Raw genomic sequence first — 17,101 nt, forward strand, 5'->3', positions numbered from 1 at the left:
ATGCTTATGGAAAATAAGGTGAAAAACCCTAAAATAAGAAAATGAGTGTCACAGGAGATTTTGGACTAATTCCTAGATATTTATAAATTGCTTCACTGAAGCACTGGTGAATATGCTACTAGTGTAGCATCAGGAGACTAAAATCAGACAACAAAGGAAAAAGCCCAGCAGTGACAGATTTTAAAAGGGGTCATTTGACCAATCTAAATACTAACCAACTTACCAGTACATCCTAACATGGTCTAGATAAAACAACAGTTTCTGAAACTGCTTATTTTTAAGTTACTGTCTTCATACTGAGTAACACTCATCAACAGGTTCTTTGGATACATGGTACCAAAAAAACCATACAAGAGCTTAAGTACACTTTTAAATTACCAGCAGTGCTCTAAACAATGAAAATAATGTGCTTATCATCCCTGCAGGGACTGAAGAGAGAGACAAATCATCAAAACAATTCTGTGACAATAAAATGCGAGAAGGGGACTTTTTAGCTGAAGTATGTTAGACACAGCCTGAAATGTAACAGATAGGAAATGAAAATATATTGAACCATCAGATAGTGTTGTTGGCATACTTTAACGAGGTAACAGAAAAAAAACCAAAAAACTCATTTAAATGCACACATGTGAGCATACGTATACGTGTACACATTCTTGTCCATGTAAGACATACATATATGTATATACACATAGATATACATGTATGCATACATACACACATATAAACATATATATACAGAGGAAAAAAAAGGATGCTTTTCAGACAAACTATACAAAGTGCATCCAGTCCTAAAATATTGACCCCAATGGCACACTTAAAAATATTAGCTTTGGCAGGTAAGAGGAGAAAGATAAATGAGGCTGAAGTAAACATTTTAAACATAAAGCAAAATAGAAAACAAAAAAAAATGATGTATAGCTTTTGAATCTCTAGGAGATCTTTTGCATGTGTCTACAAATATTTTAAGGGCTTTCAGCAGGCTGCAAGCCAACAATGTGGCTGCAGGTCCAGAAAGCCCTTAAAAGTAGGATGCTGCTAAAGCAAGGTAAGCATTTTAAAAGCTATTTATAAGGCAGTCATATGTAGGATGACTGGACAAAGAAATGTATCTGCTGTCAAGTTCACAACTTGAGAACAGATAAAACATCAATAATATTGTTGGGTTAGTCACACCTTGTGTTTCAATGATCAGCTATTGTTGCCTGAAAATTATAGTGGGTAGTAGGGAAAGTGTAAATAGCAGTGTGGCAAGTTGCAGAGTTGTTTTCAAAACTGATGCTCATTTTTAAAGGTAGTTATGGGAATTTTTAAAAAGACAATGGCCACAGATTTATATATGCAGAATTGTCAAAGGCCACAAAAATCAGATTACCATTTTGTTGCCCACTGAGATGGTCTGCCACCTCATAGGGATTGTGCTGCTTTTCAAAATACTGATGAGACAAAGTGTACGTAAAGTGCTTTGAATATTGAGCATTGCTTGGATTCTTTTGGGCCAAATTATCTAGCATTAAGAAGTAGCAAGGAATTAAACAGGAATTGTGTAAAAATAACTTACTCAGCCTTCTCAGCTTCTGCTTTTCTTTCTGTTTCAGCTTCTTTTGCAATTTCAGATACCTGCAAAAAGTATTTTAACTGTCAAAATGGATCCATTAAAAAAAAATGTTGGTAACTTTAGTTACTGTTTTCTAAGAAACAAATAAAATAATTACCACACTGTATTTTTATACCACTTTGCACTTTTAAAGTGTTAGATTTTTAAAAATAGACAGCTCAGACTAGATTTTAACAGTGAAAACTGCAGAAATTCTTCTGATAGCTTTTTTCAGTCTAGTGTTATCAATACTGTAACTAGCCCAGTTGACTGAACAACTTCAAGTAGTTATACATGGTTATCAGACAGATTATGTGACTAGCTGACGATGAAGGTAACTACATCCAGATGATACCCTAATACAAAAGTCACTCACAAAGACTCAGTGCAGTTACTGATTATATAGAACATGATCACCATTTTCCTTCATTCCATATATGAAACAAGGAATAATATACCAATGATAGCATCAAAAATATGAAAAACATCTGTGTAATTATCAGATATTACAAAACCCAATAATTTTACAGATGGCTAACTGCAGCAAAGAAACTGGGGCCTGGATTTCAAACACCTTTAGGCTCAGTGTTGCAAGACCAAAGTAAACTCATTTCAAATGCAGTTTGAGTATCTAAGCTTCACTGGAAACTAAAGAGATGCAGGCTCTGAAGTCCTAGATTCACAAAGGAATCTAAAGTGCCTAAATTTTTTACCATTCACTTTTGCAAAAACCTATCTTAACTCTTTACCCTCTTCTGTATTCTCTCAAAGTGCTTAAAAACCAACTGTCTATTGGTGTATTCTCCTACATTTCTGGTTAATACATAAATATAGTTATGTAAACTTTTCGCCCACTTCTCACCTGGATGCCTATCTCTCCCACATAAGTAGTAAAAGAATTTACAAAATAATTTACTAAATCGATTTTGCCTTGCTTATCTCACCTCTTATCTATGGAACCTCATCTAGTACCGGTGATTGAAAGAACCTCATCTGGTACACGTGATGGAAACGTGTGTAACTCTTCCACAGAGTTTCCCCTAAGATCTCAAGCTGGTGGAGGGTAATTCAGAGATCATTTGATGATGCCTAGTTCTTCTAAGGGCTATGGTGGGGGAGGAATTAATAAATCCCTATCCATCCTCTCCATTCCTCTGTCATATTCTCAGTTGTCTCCTTTCCAGGCTGAAGAGGCTTAACCTACTTAATTCCATACAAAAGATTTGTTCCATATCAAGTTTTGATAACTTTTTGACCTTCACTGAACCTTTTCCAGTTGTTTTATCACATTTTTTTTTGAAATTGGGGAACCTGGTCTTCAAGAAACAGATATACTTTGGGTTCATGAGCATAATAATATTCTGGGGGTTTCCTCTCTCTATTCCTTTCTCAGCAATTCAAAATTTCAGTTTGCTTTCTTGATCTGTGTTGATTGACATTGAACTGATACTTCTGTACAACTCTATTATATTCCCAAGATTTCATACCCAAGCAGTAACAATGAGCTCAAAATCAACATTTTACATGTAAAATTGTAACTTTTCCTCCCATATACATCACTTCAATATTCATCTGCTATTTTAAGGCAACTTTGCAGTTAGCTCTTGATTTTACAGCTAGGAAGAACTTAGATTTATCAGCAAACTCAGTGAGTTAGCTCACTACTCACTTATCTTATTTGTGAACCCACGTGGCTCTCAGCACAGATTCTCAGCACAGATTCTTGTGGAATTTCACTGCAAAAACTAAGTCCTAACAATATTCATCATATACAATTCCACAGGTTATTTTTCAGTTTCTCTGGCTATATGGTAATGTCATTGACCTTATCACTACACAATTGCTTTTCCAGTATACAGAGGTGAATTTCTGTTTCTATCACTTCGTGTTAGTTTTATTATTGTAAATACTTAAGAAAGACATAGTGACTTCCTGAAGGGAATTTTTGATTCTTATATTGCTGTTTCTTCTTTGACTTGTACTGAATAATTATATCCAGTGCTCTAACTGGATTACACAGGTTGTTCATATACACAATGTGAATAGCAATTTCTGTAATATAGAATTAGTGTAACCATTATTTTGCTAGGTTTCACTAGATAACATTAAAGGTAAAAGCTGGATAAATTGCATAGCTGACTTCACATTAATGACCCAAAGTATCTGCATAAATTACCAAGCATTTTTATCAATAGTTACCAACACATCTAAGAGAAATGTATAAATCAAAGTAAAGCAAAGGAGATTCTAAAATATTTACTCAGATCTGAAGTAAAATATTTATTCATCTATTGTTGAAAAAAATTCTAAAATATTTACTCAGACATGCTAAGATCCGTAAGTTAAAATAGTATTTTTAAATACCAACCACATCAAATTTATGCTAAATGAGGCAGGATGGAAAAATATAGTTCCATCTAGGCAATAAACAAATCTTGGAGAAAAACATATGAATGAAGAGGAGGTAATGAACTAAGAAGTTGTACAACAGAGGTTTATCTTGAAAATATCTGGAAAGCATACCATAAAGATGTGGATTAATGATGAGAGGAAAGCTGTATTTGAATACCAAGTAGAAACAGATCTAAGTGCAGAGTGAAACATAATGCCTTCCAAATATGACAAATGCATTTGGCTTTTGACGTTTAGTTCAATCCATTCTTAAACAGAATGATAAATTGTATTTAGCTCAGCTGAGTGGAACAAAATATATTGTCCATAAAACAGAATAAAAGTAAAGAATGATTATATGATAAACATTAAAGTAACAATAAATTTAGGCAAAGTTGTTTCAAACAATTGGGAAAAAGGCTATCTTATTGTATGCGATCAGTAAAGCACGTAGAAGACAGACGATAATAACAAGGTATTATTATGGAGAAAGTAGATTGTAAAAGTAATCGAAATATATTGTGAAAAAATGGGCTATGGAGAATAAACTAGACTGTAAACCATTTAAAGCAAAAACCTAGAAAGCTGCTAGCAATTTTTGCTAGCAATCCAAACACAGTGGGCTGAATTTTTCTGCCATGTAAACTCTCGTGTTCGTTTTTAAAAGAGTACAGATTATAAAGTATCTTCTCATCAAGAATATTTATTAATCAGTTAACTGTCAAATAATTCAGTTACTAATAGAAAATTCAGTAATATATTTGTATTATTATTATTTTCTGCAAAGAAATAAAAAAAATCTCTTTAACATACCTGTAATCCTTTTTTCTTACGAACTGTGTTTTCCAAAGACAACTGGATATCAGTACCAAGGATTTCTGCAATATCTCCAAGTCCAGCATCATGACCATGTTTTGAGCCACCTTCTTTCTTTGGATGAATGCCAAAAATGTCTGAGATGATGTCAGTTTCTCCCTTTTCACCCTGCACGAACTGCACAAGTTCAGCTCCGATGCCATGCTCAGTGCCTTCAGCTTTTTCTGCTTCCATAACATCATCATGGATTCCAAACTGTGTTGGGTCAGGCATGTCCCCTAATATTTTAGTAACTTTAATGTTTTTGGCTCCTTCAACAAGGCCACCCCCAAATACAGTGCTCCAAAGAATCTGGAAAATTCCCCACACTATAGTAAAGAACAGTTGGAACATCCCTACAAATAGGATCCAGAAAAAGGAGAAAAACACTTTCACCATCTCTTTTACTGTCATCTTTCTAACTTTCCTGTATTGTTTCCTTATGTTCTTCACAGTGACCATTTTAAAAAAGTTGGCAACATTCTTCTTCACTGCAACACAGGCCATTGCAAAAGCTGAAGCACATTCCAGGGACTTTTCTTCTTCCTCATCATCTCCAATATCTGCTACATGACAAGGCTCTGCCTCTTCCTCTTCCTCAGGCCTCTCAGATGAATCCATTTCAGAGATCTGGGATGCTAACTGCATTTCAAAGATCGTGTCTTCACAGAAATTCACAAAGAGTTCCATTTTTTCTTGCTCTCCACCTTCATTTACAACATCAAATATGAACTGCCTTTTGGATTCCTTCACCTGTGGTTTCTCCCACTGCATTCTACTGGATTCACTGATTTCAAAGTAAACTCTTTCTATTTTCTTGGCTCCACCCATTATTTCAATACGGCCAAGATATGGTTCAAAGTAATTAAGTACACTTTCTGCAGGTTCGAGTAAGCTCTGAAGGCGTGAATCGTTAGGCATGTGCTCTGAAAGGTTTGTTAGCAATACTGCTACATTAAATCCAATGTCTTTGGCTGGTTCATGGAATCTTTCCACAAAATCAACATAGTTAAACATATCATTTTCATCAGTTTCTGCACAGGACAGCAGGAATTCAATCTCTGACTGTATATATTGTTTTTGAGCCTCCATTGATTTCTGGAATTCCTTCTTTGAAATGACGCCTTTACCATCTGGGTCATGCTCTTTGAAAGCATCTGAGTTAGTAAGGTCTTTTAACTTGAGGAACATGTCAAAGAACTTCAAAATCATTTCTACATTGCTAGATGATTCTACAAGCGTGTCTACCATTTGTTTTCCGATAGTTCCATTTACAACATTACCTAAGGAATGTGTTAAAAGAGTAAGTTATTTGGCATTGCTACATTTAAATAAATAAATTTCATATTCATGCTCAGAATAGAACAAAAGTGTTCTAAAATCTTTGTAATTTTTTCTTTCAACATGCTTTTCTGTAGCAGCTCTCTTTTTCATGACTATGTATATTCCAGAATAATTGTTAAATAAACAGGAAATAGGGTTTTTCCTGGCATTACATAAAGGCAACTAAAAAACATTTTAGGAAGATTAACATAATTATCATACTTTATATTATGAAGCTGAGATAATCATATTTGACCATAAAGAAAAATATGTCCAACCTTCAAGCAGTGACAAGAGCATCACTACCATATCCTTTAGCAAATCTAGCAGTTCTTTAAGCAATTCAATCTGAGCAGAGTCCTGTAAAAAAAAGGAGTATAAGGTTGTTTTTTTCTTTGTATTTATCTGGAAAACTAAATACATTTGGAAAAAAACAGTATGCAGGATGGCCATCTAAAGGTGGTTCACATTCTTCAGCAACATTTCATTGTCCTTTTATTATGATTACTATCAGAAGTCTTATACAATAGGAGGGTAACTTACTACAGCAGAGGTATTAATACCATAAAGATAAGATTTAATAAAGCATTAAGCAGTACCGAAGTGCAGATAAGGGACAGCAGAAACTCACAAAATAATTGTTTACTTCACAGATCTGGCAGTATTCATCTCAGAAAGAATCCATCCTTTCTCACTTCACAGGGATTATTTAATGGCATAATGCATTACCACTCAAACAAAACGAGAACTGTTTAGTTTAACTACAGAACATGATAAGTCTAACATGGATTTGTGACTAACATTAAGAACCTAAAAACTGTTAAGTATCCTCAAAATTCCAATATACTTCTGTAGGGTGGGAAGAAATCTTATGAGTAAGTCAGAGGGTCGCAGAGACACTGGATAAGAGTGATGAAATAACTGCACTGTTGCATTCAGTGCCCAGTGGCTTGAGTGTATGGGTACATTAAGCAGAAGTCGCAAAAGAACATAGAAGCCTGAAACTGTGAAGAGGCGTGGGACTCCAAATGCCCTGCACAGGGAAATGGAACACTGCCTGTTGCTCTCCTGCTCAGTGCCTGTGATGAATTAACTGGACAAGTTGACTGACTGTCACATTCCCTCCCTCTTTGAAGCTTTCACAGCTTTTCTCTTGCCCTACTTAGCTGTAGCATGGGAACCATGCTTTTAATGGTGCTTCTTCTCTGACAGATCATCAGGTTGTGGGAGGAAGGGACCAAATTGCCACCTTCATTATCAGAAAGGTATAACTGAGTTGGAAGCAGTGAGCTTGATATCAGAAAAGGTGAATGCGCAGTGATGATTAATGCTAAAAGGAGTGATATGGAGATGCTAGTCCTGAGATTCAGTCTTGGACCTCTACATTACAATAGGCCCATGCACAACCAATGAGTATCAGCACATTAACTGCTTTACAGCTTTCAGCATTCACTTGACCGTAATTTATAAACATATGCAAAGAAGAACTACTTGACTACTGAAAATACCTGTGAAAGTTTCATCTGCATATTGGCAAAGACATGAAGAAAGCCAACAACTGCATCCCACAGCCTACTATGAGCCAGACTCTGTTGATTACCTATGCAAGGGCCCTAAAAAAATTAAGAAAAACACATTTTTTTATTTATATAAAATAAAATAAAACAAAACAAATAAACCAATTTGCTTTCCTAAGATTTCTCCCTGAAAAAAAATAAAGAAGAAACTTCAGGCTTCCATGCAGCTACATGAGAAAGCTTCCCAAGGTCTCTTTGGCATCTAGTGCACAAATAGGAGATTGTATCATGTTAAATATGCAGCCATTCACGTTTTAGTATTAACTTTACACTGGGCCAGTGATTCCATGTAACTTTATCAAAATTAAGAAAAATAAAGCCAAAGTATTTACAAATTTATGACAGGACATGATCACGCCATGTAATCATAGAACTTCATTGTTAGTACCTTGAGCAAAACATTTTGTTTACCTGGATGTATTCTGTAAGGGAATTGAATATTTGTTTAGTGACAGCCAAAGCTTTAGAGAAGTTACGTTGTCCTGATTCATCAATGACATCCCTTCCTGAATAGTACCAATAGAAGTCACTGATTGATTCCTAAGAAAAAAACAACATTATATTTTCTAATTTTGGATTCTGTATGCAGTATTTACTGCCTGCATTTGTATCACCAAAAGTTGAATCAGCAGCAGATGAAATTTTGTATTTGTGTGACAGTCTGTTTCTCATTGCAATAACTTTTTTCATTTTTATCTAACTATGCTCCCTGCAGAAGTGAACAATGGAATAAATTAACAAACATCTGGTTTCACACAGAATTCTGAAAGGTCATCTATTTTAAAAGGAAAGAAGAGATGAAATAAATTAAATCAGAATTCTTTATTTTAGATATCCCTGAAGAGAGGATTTTCCCATTTGATTCCAGTAAAATGTGAGTTTATAAAAATGAAGGAATGGCAAATATGTTATACTCCATTTTCCTCTGTTTTTTCCTTACCTGAAGACGCAAGAGATAGTCAACTGTACTAATGATAATGTTCACTGTTGTGGTGTTCCCCATCTGAGTACGTAGGTAATTTTGAAAATCTGAAATAACAAGTGATTTGTGTTTGGTTAGTATATATAGGAATAAAAAATACAAGGTTATATTCATATTTTCATGGTGATATGGAGAATACATTCTTTTTAAGTGCCTTGTTGGGTACAGATGCCTATGTGGTGGAAATTGAACTACAGTAGATCACAATGTAAATACAACTGAAGACTGGTTATCCCCATGACTTGCAATAGGCTTTACTATTAATGATTGGCATAAAAACTGAAATTACATTAAGACTTAAAATCTCAAATTGAACTCTGCAATTTGAATTGTTGGCATGCCAGTTTCCCCTCAGAAAACTAAATGAATTAGAGGAAAAAACCCATTAGAATCGGTTCTATTCAACTCTGTTTAAGAACAGACTCATCACACATTTTCCCCAAAATTCAGTTCACTTACCATTGTTATGCCCTTCACAGAGCAGTTGTAAAAATCTAAATAGATCTCGAGTAAATTCATCATGCTGCAACACTTTCTCACCTTTAAAATATCCAAATACAATGATTATGTGACAACTGTTATGTTTAAATATGCAGAACACATAATCTTACAGCAACCTTTAAAACTGGAATTCTAATAAAACACAGTATTATAAAAGCATTACAGCAATTTAAAAGAAACTGACAATAATGAAAAGAAAAACTGAGACAGAAAAAGCAAAGCCAAAATATTTAGCACTCCAATGCATCCATGGTTAAAAAGAAAAAAAGAGAAAGCAACAGGATACATATCTAATAAGTAAATGGTTAGTCATAACTAAAATCATGCCTTAAATATGAATGACACTTCTTTATTAAGCATCAAACTGTTTATTCAAGCTGAACACACAACCTGCTGCAGACTATAAAGCTAAACCTAAAGATATCTGGGAAGATGCAATGAAAGATTTCTCTCTGTATTTGCAACACATTTTTGCAAAAATAGTATCAAAAACTGTAAACCCAAACATACCACGCTCACGAACGATGACTGTGGATCAAAGAAAAATAACAAGAATACAGAATAAGAATATTGAAAGTTATGATGTTTTTCTTAAAAATCATTGCTAAAGATTTTCTAAATATAATGCATATTCAGAACTCAAAGCCTAGAATTACTTATAATAAGTTTATCAACAGAAAACTCAAGCCATAGTAAATAACAGTTCTAGTTAAGGAAGGAAGCACAAATACTGTTTTAAGCACTACTGGAAACAATTTCATTCTACTTACGAGTTCCTTCTTCAGTAACCATTCCCAGGCCTTCTGCTTTATTTTGTCTCTCAAACGCATTCAAGTCAAGAACACTTATATTGAAAAAACAAACAAACAAACAGGAAAAAGTACTATAGTACACAATGGAAAATTATTTTCTTCTAGGAAATCTCTGGAGGCCTTCAACAACTACTCCTGACCCACTGTGACATGCATTGTCTCATATATTATTTAATATGAATATCAAATAAAAGGGCTTGTGATGAAAATAAGGGTCCAGTGTCCATTTCTGAAAAGAAATGAGTTTCAGATCAGGTCTCACCACTTACCTAACTTCACTTCCAGTAATGTCATTCATGTTTCATGTATAAGTGAAAAGTGGAAAAGGAACCTGAAATATTACTCTTTATATTGATTTAAACCTGCCTGCCAAAAGGACATAACTGCAGTTATTTCTCAGTCACACTGGTTTCCACTCACTATTATTTCTATTACATTGTTACTGTATATATTATGCATTATTATGTTATTCAGAAGACGCATGGAATCTCTGATTCCATATTCAGAAGACATATAAGGAATCAGAGACTCCATATCTTCCAAGGTCAAAATACACTGATATCTGAATTTTCTTTTGCTAACTTGGCATAGCCCAGCACGTGGAATAGCAGATGATGATTCTTCTCACCACGCAGTCAGAATACTTTCATTCAAACAGTCCAAATATAATTCTATGATTATCTAATCTTTTTCAGTTAAACTACAATGCAGTCACATATTCTACTATCTAGCGACATCATTACAACCAAAAAGATTTTTTAAAGCATAATTTTAATTCTTTTGTCAGTGTTCAAGTTATTTTATCAAAACCTTTTTTAATGAAGTCCTGAATGATATACATACACAGTTATTAATATCACTGCAGATTCTGTTTTGAGCAAGTCCTTGCTAAATTGTTCTACATAAATGGAAAAATTACAAGACAAATGTTATTTAGTTAGGCTGCAACTACTCCGTGATAATTTCTGCAGTGCAGGTCACCATTCCTTCCACATTTTTTCCATCTTCATACAGCTTCCTACTGTGATGGAAGTACTCCTTCACACTTCCTTCAGAACCCTTCTGTTGCTTTAAAAGGCTGAGAAAAGGAGGTTGTCTACTGTAAGAGTAATCAGAAACACCAACAGTTTTCCACCTTCTTTATGGGAGTCCTTTACCTTAACTCATTTGAACTTCTGGTTTATCAAGGGAATGGAATACTATAGTCTCACTGGCCACATGCCATCTCTAACAAACCTGATACATATGCAGAGGATTCAGATAGAGACAGAGACTATGTAACTCATCAGAGATGTGCAGAAACTGAAAGCTTAGTAAAGCTCCACTGGCCTGTCTCCCCTTCAGCGATGGCTTTTTTTCCATCCTTAGAACTACCCAGACAGAAAACTTGAGGAATCTGGGACCAGTAAAGGAGGCACTACATTTTACTTTTCTGCTTCTTCAAACTAAGCCTCCAAAGGCATACACAGTCTTTGCTTTATTTTTTCCTTTGGAAGAATGCTTTAAAAGAATAACATACTATTCCTCAGATTCACAAAAATTTCCCACAAGAGTTCTACAATCTGTGACTCCTGGAATTTAAATCTAACAAATCCACCTGCACTATGCAAGAAGCCACCAACCTGAATAAAACTGAAACTGTAATAATACGATTTATGTTTTTACCTGCAGGACTGCATCAAGCCAGAGAGACTTTGAAAAAATCCAGCATCCTTTTTCTCCTTCAGGTAGTCTAGCATTTTCTAGAGGTTATGCATTTGGCGGGGGGGGGGGAGAAAAAAATCTGTATTAAAATTATGAATTAAAAACTTCCTGAATTACCATTTGAAATGCAAATCATTGGCAAGCAATAATATCATTATTGTACCAAAATTACTCTGATATTTCTTCACTGTTTAGCTTAAAAATAAATGCACTAAAATAAAAACATGACAGAACACTGAAATTCTCAGAATTACTTGCCTCCTTTATACATGAAAGACTCAGAGTAGTTACCTGTTGAACTATGGTATTCCCACCATTTAGAATAGCAATACCAAGTTTTAGTGTTTCAACTACCATGGGTCCTGTATGACCTGTCAAAACAATGGTACACTCATTAATACTTGCAATTATGAACTATTCAATCAGAAAAGCAATCTGGAAATTTTACCTAGTATAGTTGTAATTGACATTTATTTTGCCTCATTATATACCATATACAATTTTTATATGACACATGTATCTTCATAGGTGTAATGACATAATACACTATATATGTGTACAGCATTATACATATAATATGTATATCATGTATACTTTTAATACCTGACAGAACATTACCTTTGCTTGCACTAATCATCTGAAGGACCATCTCAGCAGCTCCACGATCATGTAGGCGAGCTTGCTGATAGAGGGTTCTCTGTTTTTCCATTTCTTTCTCCTGGGTTTGGGAACAAAAGTGAGAACAGAATACAGACTGGAACTGATTCAGGAAAAATAGGAAGTTGAGAAATCTGAAGTCATTGAAGGCCATCTGCCTCCATAATCCATGGGTTGTTTGTTTCCAAAATTTCAGAACACACCATCTTTCTTTTATGTGAATAACCTACTAAACCAGCTCAATACACACTGTGGTATTCTTGTATTTATTCTAGTGGACATATTTAAAATACTTGTACATTAGGTGATGAGAAAGAAATGTTATTTAAACTCTCACCTCAAATGTCTTTTCTTTTTCTTCTTCTTCCTCTTCTTCTTCTTCCTGACAGCTCTTTTTGTGTTAGAAACAGAAATAACAACATTTTGCTTATTGTGAAACTTAATGCCTATTTTTACTATAGTATTTCTACAAAAATGACCAAAGAAATTTTTTTGAACAATAATTAAAGGCATTAAGAAGATTTTAAATCCCTGTAATTGTAAATATTTGTGCTCACCACACCAAGAAGCTGGTATTCCCTAATGTATAACTACTTTAGGGTTTTCATCCAACTACATATAAACCCTGTAACTGCAGGCTATGTGTTCTTGTGTCATATCTCTATTTATATCCATAATATTAATCTCCAGGAGAGTCAAACTCTCCTCACGTGTCTCAGCTGTAATCAATGTGTTGCAAAACATGATTGTCGACTTATTTTTGACAGACTTCAAATATTAACTCCAAAATAATTACCCAAAGAATAAAGACAACTAACATGTTAAGGCTCCTCATGAGTTAATCCTGTACAAAACAAAGTGCCAAGAGATAACAGGATTGTATCTACTGGAATGTTATAATATTATTTTAACGTAGGAAATCTCTCATTATACATATAACTCTGAACAGCATTTGCTTCATTAAAAATATAGAAATTGCTAGTATCAAGCAGTCCACATAAGAAACAGAAGGAAAAGGTTTAAAAAGCATCTAAAATTAATGGGAAGTACCTGAGTGGAGTGAGGGATGGAGCTCGAAATGATATATTTACCTTTGCCATCATGGCGGAATAGGCGATATATAAAGGATCATCATCTAGTTTGCTATGAAGATTAAAAAATATTTACAATTATTTTATGATATAGCAATAAAAAGATGTCATACTCCTACAAATATTTAAATACAATTTTTATTAAAGGGTATTTTATTAGAGTAGATACACATCTACTTTAAATGCTATTACGCTTGAAAATCATATTATAAATGTATTTTCTTATCTCCAACCAAGTCTTTGTAACTTTTTAATTAAGCTATTTAAATGTATATTTGGACATCCAGCTTAGTCATGTTGGATAAGTAGGGATCACTGGCTGCTGCAGGTGCAAAAAAGTATTATGAAGATATAAGTTAGAATAATTATAACTGTCAGATGGCAAGATTATGTTAGTCATACAGAAAAATTATATGAAGCACTGGAGTTCTCTACTCATACAAAATACATATTCTAATCAACAGTCTAAATTCAAAACAGAAAATGGCACTGAAAGAGATTCATGCTAAACATCAATGAAATATTTTCTGACATACTAAATAAAATGTAATGAATACCAACAACAAGAACACACATCTATTACCAGCAGAGACCAGGGTAGGGTACTCTGAATGAACCAGCAGTTCCTGTAGACTTTATGTTTCTATGAGAATTCATGCTCGGTTATTTCTGTATAGGGTATTTACGAAGCTTTGGAAATGTCAAAAATAGTCAATATTTGTCTCAATGTAAAGGTTATATCGAGTTTAAATACATGAAAACTCTAACGGAACAGAGAAGCAAAAAAGTATTCACCATGCACAATAATGAACCGCAGTTGTGTTAAATCACTTCTGTAATGTTATTAAAAATTCAGTTACTGTGTGCTTTTACTCAATGTGCTTTATAACACAGCTCTTACCTTCTCTCTGTGAGAGCACTGTGACTAAAATAGAGGATAATCTGATGAAGTGGATCAGGCTGTTTTTTCTCAGTCTCTTCCTCTTCGTCTTCATCTTTTTTTGGAGGTGTCTGTCTCAAGATTTATACCAGAATATACAAATTAAGCTTCATGAGTAAGAAAAAAGTTGAGTAATAAAGCTTAGGAAAGGATTTCAGTAATTTTATTCTGTCCAATTTGTATCAATTTCCAGTATTCATCTTATTCATCAGTTTACAGCATAGCCTGCAACATTATGTGCCTGTATGACTCAGAAGGAGATAGAGTGTCTGATTGTTATTCATATTTGATATCAACATTAAAAGTTTCTCATTTGCAAGGTATTGAGAATGAGACAGTGAAAATCTTAGGGAAGCCTTATTCAGCAGAAATTATGTGTTTCCAGTGGACCAGAATTGATAGAAAGTCCCAGCTCAATTATTTAGCAGGAGAATTATTGGTAAATGGAACTATTTTTAGTAATGTAATCGGATACATCCTATTCAGACTACTGTTTGTTTGCTACAATACTTTCATATATCATTTCTAGGTAACTTTGATTCAACAAATGTAAGGACTGCTCTTATTGTGAACTTCAAACATTTTTTGGCAGTTTGAAATATAACATAGCCAGCACTGGCAAAAGAGCAGTGTATCATCTTTACCTTACTTGTGTTATCACCCCTTTATAGGGTTTTGTAATGATTGTAGAAATATTGTAATTATAGTAATAATTGTAATTACAGAAGTTCAATTTCCTTCTCTAGTAAATCTGAAAAAATTGTAATCACTGTTTTGATTAATGGCCTCATTCCTTCCTTGAGAAAGAGGCAACCAAGTCAAAGAAAGACTGTGACCATATAATTGCCCAGAGTATGAGAAGAATATACTAGCTGTAATTTTAAAAAAATCATACAACCTTCTATCCCAGTGGGTCTTTAAAAAGCACAATGTGCCTGATTTTGTTAATACCGAAGCATGTCCTGATACATCTTCACGTGATCCATGAAGCTATATATTCATTTTCATGGTGTTTAAATACTATGGAGATAGGCCCCTTGGAAGTATTGTAGACAAACTAACTACAGAGAGGGAAGACAAAAAGCAGTAGGCTTTCTGAATCAATATGCAGTAACAAAATGCTGAAGTTTACCAATCACTTTTATCAAGCACACATGTAAACTAAATTTTTGCTGAATATGGCTGCATATATTTACTTCTTATGATGTATAAAGAAGAAAACAGCAAAATTAATTTGCATCAAAGCTGAAAATGTTAAATATTATGCATCAATGAAAATTTTAAAAAGGGGAAAAGGATCAATTGTGTCAAGCTTTAAAAAACAGTAAACAAAATATAGGAACATAGGAATTACCATAATGACAAAAATAGTATGACAGTTCATCTAATCCATTTCTCTTCCCAAGAATGAGTATCACAGTTCATCTGAAGGCATAAACTACCTTATAATGCACTTCAGTATGCATGACAGGACAAATGTCTTTTTGACTACAGCAGAAGATGACCTTATGCCCTGAAGCACAAGGATTAATATTTTATAAGTTTATGCATATGCATACAGTACACAAAAATTAAATGTAGGTTATAATAGATACATAAAATATACGCTAATGTGGGCACTGAAAAGTATGCCCAATTATGTCAGTACTTACAGCCAAATCCTGAACTAGTTTCTCCTCAAATGAATATTCCTCTGTTTCTATCCAATAGTTCTGATAGCCATTGAGGAAGAGGTTAATAGAACGGTGCCTGGGGGGGTTGTGAAAGTGAGATCAAGAGGGGTAACGGAACACAGTATAACAGCTCAGGTGGTTAATGATTAGTAAGGATATGTATTTGTACAATTCTGATCCTCTGATTGGTCAGTGAAACAAAACACAAAACATAACTAACACTCAATGACAAATCTGCACGTACTTTTGAACATTCTTACTATTTTTTTATACGCATCTGTGTACATTACTTTTTGGTTTGAAGGCTTTGGGAGTGCTAATATACATTATACATGAAACTGCAGTGAATCAAACACTTGAACAGTGAGAATGAGTGGGTGGGATTTACATCTACAAGATGTAAATCTAGTTTACTTGATTTAGGACATTGAGACAGCAGAAGTTGGCCATCAACAACAAAATAATTATCAAGTGCTTTCCAGAATGTTATGTGCAGACAATCATTGCCTTCTTCCACATAGAGAAGCCTAACCTCAGCTTCTTTTCTTTCAGTTCCAAATCAGGGCAGTATTAAAGTGTCCTCAAAGAAGCTGGATTAGAAATACACAAAATCTGCTCTACAAAATTACCAATTTTAGAAAACTCTTAGGCATATTAATTACTACTATGCAGTATTCATTATTTTAACCTTCCACAGAAAACACAGCTCATGGCAATAAGACTACACATAATAGTGGCCGAATCATTCCATCTTTTACATTACATTTGGGGGAAAATTTTATTTTGAGGTGAACTACTTGAGGTTACAAAGGTTGTTCCACCCAACCTTTTCATTTATTTTTATCCTGCACCATGAACAAAATCTATACAAATTGGCTGTATATACTATGACTTGTTTAAATACACTGTGCACATGAATTATTGTTTTATAATGGATAGCTATTGAGACAATCTTCTAGGCTCTCCTGCTGGCACTGGTGCCATTTTATTATCAAATT

The 17,101-nt window shown here is 34.1% G+C and overlaps 1 protein-coding gene across 2 annotated transcripts in view; it reads right to left on the reverse strand.

Annotated features, from left to right (window-relative positions):
• RYR3 (ryanodine receptor 3) overlaps window positions 1–17,101 on the reverse strand; it is a 255,747-nt gene that overhangs the window by 26,769 nt on the left and 211,877 nt on the right. For both annotated transcript variants that reach the window (XM_068397601.1, XM_068397600.1), the window contains exons 74-89: window positions 16,083–16,179; window positions 14,392–14,501; window positions 13,491–13,542; window positions 12,737–12,790; window positions 12,361–12,460; window positions 12,034–12,113; window positions 11,704–11,780; window positions 9,997–10,070; window positions 9,737–9,754; window positions 9,185–9,265; window positions 8,684–8,772; window positions 8,155–8,283; window positions 7,675–7,779; window positions 6,445–6,526; window positions 4,802–6,126; window positions 1,562–1,620 (exon numbers count right to left, since the gene is read on the reverse strand). In XM_068397601.1, the coding sequence (XP_068253702.1) occupies window positions 1,562–1,620; window positions 4,802–6,126; window positions 6,445–6,526; window positions 7,675–7,779; window positions 8,155–8,283; window positions 8,684–8,772; window positions 9,185–9,265; window positions 9,737–9,754; window positions 9,997–10,070; window positions 11,704–11,780; window positions 12,034–12,113; window positions 12,361–12,460; window positions 12,737–12,790; window positions 13,491–13,542; window positions 14,392–14,501; window positions 16,083–16,179 (2,532 nt within the window). The remainder of the gene's footprint in view (window positions 1–1,561; window positions 1,621–4,801; window positions 6,127–6,444; window positions 6,527–7,674; window positions 7,780–8,154; window positions 8,284–8,683; window positions 8,773–9,184; window positions 9,266–9,736; window positions 9,755–9,996; window positions 10,071–11,703; window positions 11,781–12,033; window positions 12,114–12,360; window positions 12,461–12,736; window positions 12,791–13,490; window positions 13,543–14,391; window positions 14,502–16,082; window positions 16,180–17,101) is intronic.

This window comes from Nyctibius grandis, chromosome 4 (assembly GCF_013368605.1).
Source record: "Nyctibius grandis isolate bNycGra1 chromosome 4, bNycGra1.pri, whole genome shotgun sequence".
NCBI lineage: Eukaryota > Metazoa > Chordata > Aves > Nyctibiiformes > Nyctibiidae > Nyctibius > Nyctibius grandis.